The 6696-nt window shown below is 39.6% G+C and overlaps 1 protein-coding gene across 1 annotated transcript; it reads left to right on the top strand.

The window, feature by feature from the left end:
• Positions 1-4819: 4819 nt before the first annotated feature.
• On the top strand, positions 4820-6200 carry LOC124892432 (the record flags this gene model as incomplete). Its single annotated transcript, XM_047403714.1, has 4 exons — positions 4820-4883; positions 5067-5268; positions 5524-5711; positions 5769-6200. Coding segments are annotated over exons 1-4 (886 nt in total), but the record flags the coding sequence as incomplete, so codon positions are not given.
• Positions 6201-6696: the final 496 nt, after the last annotated feature.

Raw genomic sequence — 6696 nt, 5'->3', positions numbered from 1 at the left:
AATGATGCGAGTGAGGAGAGTTTCCAAGAATTGAAGAATAAGTTGACTTCTACACCTGTGTTGGTACTTCCAGAAGGGTATACAGTGTATTGTGATGCTTCGAGAATTGGTTTAGGATGTGTATTAATGGAGCATGGTAAGGTGATAGCATATGCCTCAAGGCAATTGAGGCCACATGAGAAAAATTACCCCACACATGATCTTGAGCTGGCAGCGGTTATCTTGGCTTTAAAAATATAGCGCCACTATTTATATGGGGTTCATGTTGATATATATACTGATCACAAGAGGTTATAATATATTTTCAGTCAGAAGGATCTAAATCTGAGGCAACGAAGGTGGATGAAACTATTAAAAGATTATGATGTTGATATTTTGTATCACCCAGGGAAAGCGAATATAGTAGCTGATGCGTTGAGTCGTAAGGCTATGATGGAACCTGTAGAAAGGCAAGGGATGATTAAAGATCTTCATCAATTAGCTAGTCTAGGAGTTCGTCTTCTTGAAACTCCGGACGAGGAGCTTATTATGCATAATGCCGCGGAATCCTCATTAGTAGCTGAGGTGAAAGAGAAGCAAGATGCAAATCCTATTTTATTGCAACTCAAGGAGAATGTTCAAAATGGTGCGACAAAGGTATTTGAGCTTTCACAAGAAGGAGTACTTCTATGCCAAAATCGGCTATGTGTGCCTATTGTTGATGAGCTAAGAAAAAGAATTATGACTGAGGCACATTTCTCAAGGTATTCTATTCATCCAGGGTCAACCAAAATGTATCAAGATTTGAAGGATGTATATTGGTGGAATGACATGAAAAGGAACATCGCAGAATTTGTAGCTGAATGTCCAAATTGCCAATGAGTTAAAGTGGGACATCAAAAGCCCGGAGGCTATATGCAATGCATAGATCTTTCAATTTGGAAGTGGGACATGATCAACATGGATTTTGTTACAGGTTTGCCTCATACAGCTCAGAAATTTGATTCTATATGGGTGATTGTAGATAGGCTTACTAAATCCGCACATTTCTTATCCGTTAAGACCACTTACACAGTTGAAGAATATTCGAAGCTGTATGTTAAAGAAATAGTCCGATTACATGGAGTGCCAACTTCTATTATATCGGATCGGGGAACACAATTTACCGCAAACTTTTGGAAGTCTTTCAAACGGAGTTTGGGAACACAAGTGAATCTGAGTACAGCTTTTCACCCTCAAACGGATGGACAAGCAGAGCGCACCATTCAAACATTTGAAGATATGCTACGAGCATGTGTTATAGATTTTAAAGGCAGCTGGGATGATCATTCAACTCTTATTGAGTTTGCCTACAATAATAGCTATCATTCAAGTATCAAAATGGCACCATATGAAGCTTTATATAGGAGGAAGTGTAGATCACCAATAGGATGGTTCGAAGCGGGTGAAACTCTTACGTTCGGACCGGATCTTGTGTATCAAGCCATAGAAAAAGTCAAGGTGATTCAACAACGGTTGAAAACATCCCAAGGTCGACACAAATCATATGCGGATAGTAGAAGAAGAGGGCTAGAGTTTTCGTTAGGCGATTGGGTATTTTTGAAGGTATCGCCAATGAAAGGGGTGATGAGATTTGGCAAGAAAGGAAAGTTGAGTCCACGATATATAGGCCCGTATAAGATTATTCGAAGATGTGGGCAAGTTGCTTATGAATTAGAGCTACCCCAGGAACTCTCATTAGTGCATCCAGTATTTCATGTATCGATGCTTCGAAAGTGCATCGGAGATCCATCCCTTATTACTTCTACTGAAGATGTGCAAGTAACAGAAGATCTTACCTATGAGGAGATGCCTATTGCTATATTAGATCGTCAAGTTAAGAAGATGAGAAATAAAGAAGTAGCATCGGTGAAAGTACTTCGGAGAAATCAACAAAGGGAAGAGATTACATGGGAAGCGGAGGAAGCAATGAAATCGAAATACCCTTATTTGTTCAAAGGTGAAACTGGGCCACTAACAAGTAAGTTTTTACATATGCATAATATCTATATGATGACGTGAATATCAATTATGAATTCGAACTTGTTTCGGCTAAATAACTACATTTACATTCGAGGACGAATGTCCTTAAGGGGGGAAGGATGTAACACCCCGTACTTAATTACGTGCATTAGCCATGGTTATATGTGTTGGAGTATATGCATTGATCATAAGTTAGGTATATATGAGTTTAAGTATGAGTATTGATTATTTTGAGATGGTTTCAAGTGTATAGTTTGATTATATGTGTATAGGAATCAACTTCATTTATACCGAAATTTGCTCGTCGAAGTTTCTATGCGAAGTTTATCGAGTTAGCTTTCCAACGATATAAAGATTTCTGAAAACAGATGAGTATCGGATACAAGCGAGCATGTTCGAAACTTGAAAACGGTGGACGCAATGAACAGTAAATGTGCAGAAATTTTCTGCACACAAAAGTACTGCAGCCAAATAGATTTTTGGGTCAATTTTAAACGCTCATAAATCCTTGTAAAAAATGAACTGTGTGAGCTGCTATATATCGATGAGAATCCCTGAGAGTCTTCTTTCTAATGCAATTGGTTTCACCCAAATCCATTATCGTAGCAAAGAGTTATGATCGATTTACTTTAGCCTATCAAAACAGTCCACCATGGACAGATTCGAATTTACTTAAATTTTAAGGGCAATATGGTCATTTTCCATCACCTCATGGACGAAAATTGGTCATTATATACATATACTTAGCCTCATATCCATCATTTATCATCCAAATTATTGAAGAATAAGAAACCCTAGCCTAAGTTCAACTCCAATTATCTTGTGATTCAACCGTAGAAAATCCAAATTGATTCCGTAGTTGTGTTCACCGTCTCGAGGGCTTCGAGAAGCACCCCTTATTTGTGCCAACAGGACTTCGAAATCAAAAGGGCCATTTTATGATAAGGATGTAAATTATGTTGGTGTTATTTATATGGATATGTATATATATATATGCATATGAGCATAAGAAGTATGTTATTTGATTGTTGTTGAAAGATGATTGGAAATGATGTTGGATTATTCTGGTGCATGGTTGGATTATGTTGAATTTTGAAGGGATTTGGTGTGATGATGTGGTATTGAAATAATGATTATATATATATATATATATATATATACATATAAACCTATTGTTCAAGTTGGTTTTTGGAATGCTTTGCAAATATTGGTTGTATGGGATTATGGAAGAGAATTGTGGTATTGGGTTACTAATACTAGATGCCAAACATTTCATTGTGGATAAGTGATTTGTAAAGGCGGGAAGTTGTGTTGAATTGGTATCCGAATCTACAACGAGGTATGTAAAGCATACTCTAACGATGTTCTTTGGCATGAAAACACTAATGTTCCATCAAGTAAGATTCCGAGGTTGTCCAAAAACATGTATTGTTCTACATTACCAACGAAGTTGTTTCCATTCTATAAAGTGTCAAAATGTTTCATTGATATACCAAAAGGTTCCTATTTCATTGTTGTGATATTGATGATTCCGAAACACATTGTTGATGTACCAATGAGTCTTTATTACATCGTTATTGTATAGAAAGTCTAATACTTGGTTCCTATTGATGTATCATTATTCCAACGGTACTATATTGGCATGAACACTAATGTAATAATCTCAAAAGCTTTTGAACTAAGTTATTGGAAAGATCTCTTATGTGTGTTACTTGATATACGTGTGGGTGGTAGCTCAGGGGCTTAAGCCTAGCATGGGCCGATCACGATATTTGATATGATTACAGTTGATATGTACTGGGGGCAGCCTAATGGTCACAGTACGGTACAGTATTGATTATTGTTAGGTGGTTGGAGGTTCGGGAGGAGGAGGTAATGGCGAATGATAATTGTAAAGAATAAAATGAACGAATGTATACCGTTCCACAAATGTGTTTGAATTCAAGAACCCAATTCAGATTAATGATAATGTACATGATCCTAAAAGTGTTTATGAAGTGTGGTTCACTTCTGTTATGATTTATTCACTTGCGTCTGATTTTCTTGATCCCCCATATCACATATGATTATTTACAGCTTTACATACTCAGTGCATATTTCGTACTGACGTCCCTCACGGGGGACCTGCATTTCATGCTGCAGGCACAGGTGCTTCAGCTCATTCACAGCATAGATAGGAGCCAGGTCATACATCTATTATTGGTGAGCTCCAGTTTGGTTCGGAGCTTTCCGAGTCGATCCCTTATGTTTTGTTATTGTACAGGAGTCATGTGTGGGCGGGGGTTTGTCCCGACCCTAGTTATGTCATGTATATCCTAGAGGCTTTGTAGACATAAGGAAGGGTAAAGTCATGGAAGTTTATATAGTGATGTTATATTTGTATATGTAGTGGCCCCGACGGCCAAGTATTATATATATATATATATATATTGGTGCGTGTTGTGCTGATACAGGTAATTAGACCCTTCTATATGCAACGAAGTGCTGTCCAAATTTTTGGTGACATGTAAGTGAAAGTACAAGTATCTGAACGGGTTCTCCCGGGCCTCCTCGTCTTCGGGTGCTAGTCCGGCCCAATGGAATTTTGGGGCATGACAAAAGTGGTATCGGAGAGGTTCGTCCTAGTGAGTCTACAAAGCCGTGTCTACGTAGAGTCTTGTTTATCAGTGTGTTGTGCACCACATCTATAAACAGGAGGCTATGGACATTTAGAAAATTATTTCTTTTCTTCAGATCATAGATTGTGCCATAGAGTTTATATAGCAAACGAAGTCCTAGTTGGCCACTGAATCCATTTGTTTCTCTTATTACAGTAAGAATGCCGGATACCGAAAGTAAGAATACCGGCGAGCGGGTAGACGTAGCTACCGGAGAAGGGACTAGTAAGTCACCACCTGTACAAGTTAATCAGAGTGAAGCTCAAGTTGAGCGGGTATCTTAAATGTCTTCCACTCCAGATGGAATAATGGGGAGGCGAACCACAATCACAGAACCACTTGTTAATGCTGCTGATCAGGATATGAGGGATGCAGTATAACTGTTGACCTGGATTATTGCCGATCAAGTCCAAGGGCAAGCTATTCCTGCCGCGGGTCCTAGCGGTACTGATAGGGCGGCTAGTCTTCGGACGCAGGATTTTCTTAAGATGGATCCGCCTACTTTTACCGGATCCGATCTTAACGAAGATCCGCAGGACTTTATTGATCAGATCCAAAGGACCCTAGAGGTGATGCATGTATCGGGCAGAGAGACAGTGGAGTTAGCCGCGTATAGATTCAAAGGTGAGGCTATATATTGGTATGAAAACTGGAAACGGTCAAGGGGCATTGATGCACCCCCAGCTACTTGGAAAGAGTTCAAAGAGGCATTTGTTGATCATTATCTTCCATATGAGACTCGTCAAGCCCGTGCGGATCAGTTCTTAAATCTTCGACAGGGTAATACAAGTGTGAGGGAGTATAGTCTTCGATTTAATTCCTTGTCCAGATATGCTCCTAATGTTATAGTTACTATGGATGACAGAGTTCATCGGTATGTGGATGGATTGGATCCGTATTTGGTTAGGGATTGTACTATTGCTGCGCTGAATAAAGACATGGTTATAGCTAGGATCCAAGCATTTGCACAGAAAATGGAAGATCAGAGACAAAGAAAAAGAACACAGGAATTTGAAAGTGGATCTTCTAAGAGGGCGAGATCTACACAGGGATGTTTTAGACCTCAATTTTCTGCTAAACCACCTAGGCCATTATTTTCTTATTCTGCAGCTAGTGCTCCACCACAGCATCAGGGGTTCAGAGGCAGTCAATTTGGGCAAAGAAGTGAGGGTCATAGTTCGCGATCAGTGGGTTATCATGGGCAAGGGAACATGAGCCAATCGAGAACTTCTCGAGAGCTATGTAATCGATGCGGAAAGCATCATATGGGCGTGCGTCGAATGGGAACAAATGTTTGTTTTTGGTGCGGTATGACGGGGCATATGATGAGAGAATGCCCACGAAGGAGTGCAGGTGGCGTAACACAACCTTCGGGATCAGCTGTTGCATCATCGTCACCGGTATCTTATTCTGGTAGAGGCGTACAACCTGCGGGTCACGCTAGAAATGAAAAAAGAGTCGTCAGTTCCAGCGGGACTCAGAATCGCACTTATGCTTTAGCGGATCGACAGAATCTAGAGGCTTCCTCAGATGTGGTTACGGGTACGTTGCCCATATTTTCATTTGATGTATATGCTTTAATTGATCCGGGTTCTACATTATCATATGTTAATGCTTTCGTTGCTGGAAAGTTCAAAAGAACCCCCGAATTGTTAGATAAGTCGTTGGAAGTGTCTACCCCGGTTGGGGAGTCTATTATTGCTAGAAAAGTTTATAAAGATTGTGTAGTAACTGTGTGTGGTCGAGACACGATGGCCAATCTTGTGGAACTAGAAATGGTAGATTTTGATGTTATAATGGGTATGGAATGGTTGGCGTCTTGTTATGCCAAAATTGACTGTTGTATGAAAAGATGTATTTACATTTTCCTAATGAAGCAGTTATTGAATGGCAAGGTAAGATTGGCGCACCAAGAGGTAGATTTATTTCTTATTTCAAAGTGAGAAAAATGATTTCCAAGGGCTACATATGTCATTTAGTTAGAGTAAAGGATACGGAATCAGAATCACCAGATCTTCACACTGTACCAGTAGTAAGT

The sequence above is a fragment of the Capsicum annuum genome, unplaced genomic scaffold (genome assembly GCF_002878395.1).
Source record: "Capsicum annuum cultivar UCD-10X-F1 unplaced genomic scaffold, UCD10Xv1.1 ctg4728, whole genome shotgun sequence".
Classification (NCBI taxonomy): Eukaryota; Viridiplantae; Streptophyta; class Magnoliopsida; order Solanales; family Solanaceae; genus Capsicum; species Capsicum annuum.
The sequence above is the reverse complement of the archived record's forward strand: the minus strand, read 5'-3'. Positions and strand labels throughout refer to the sequence as shown.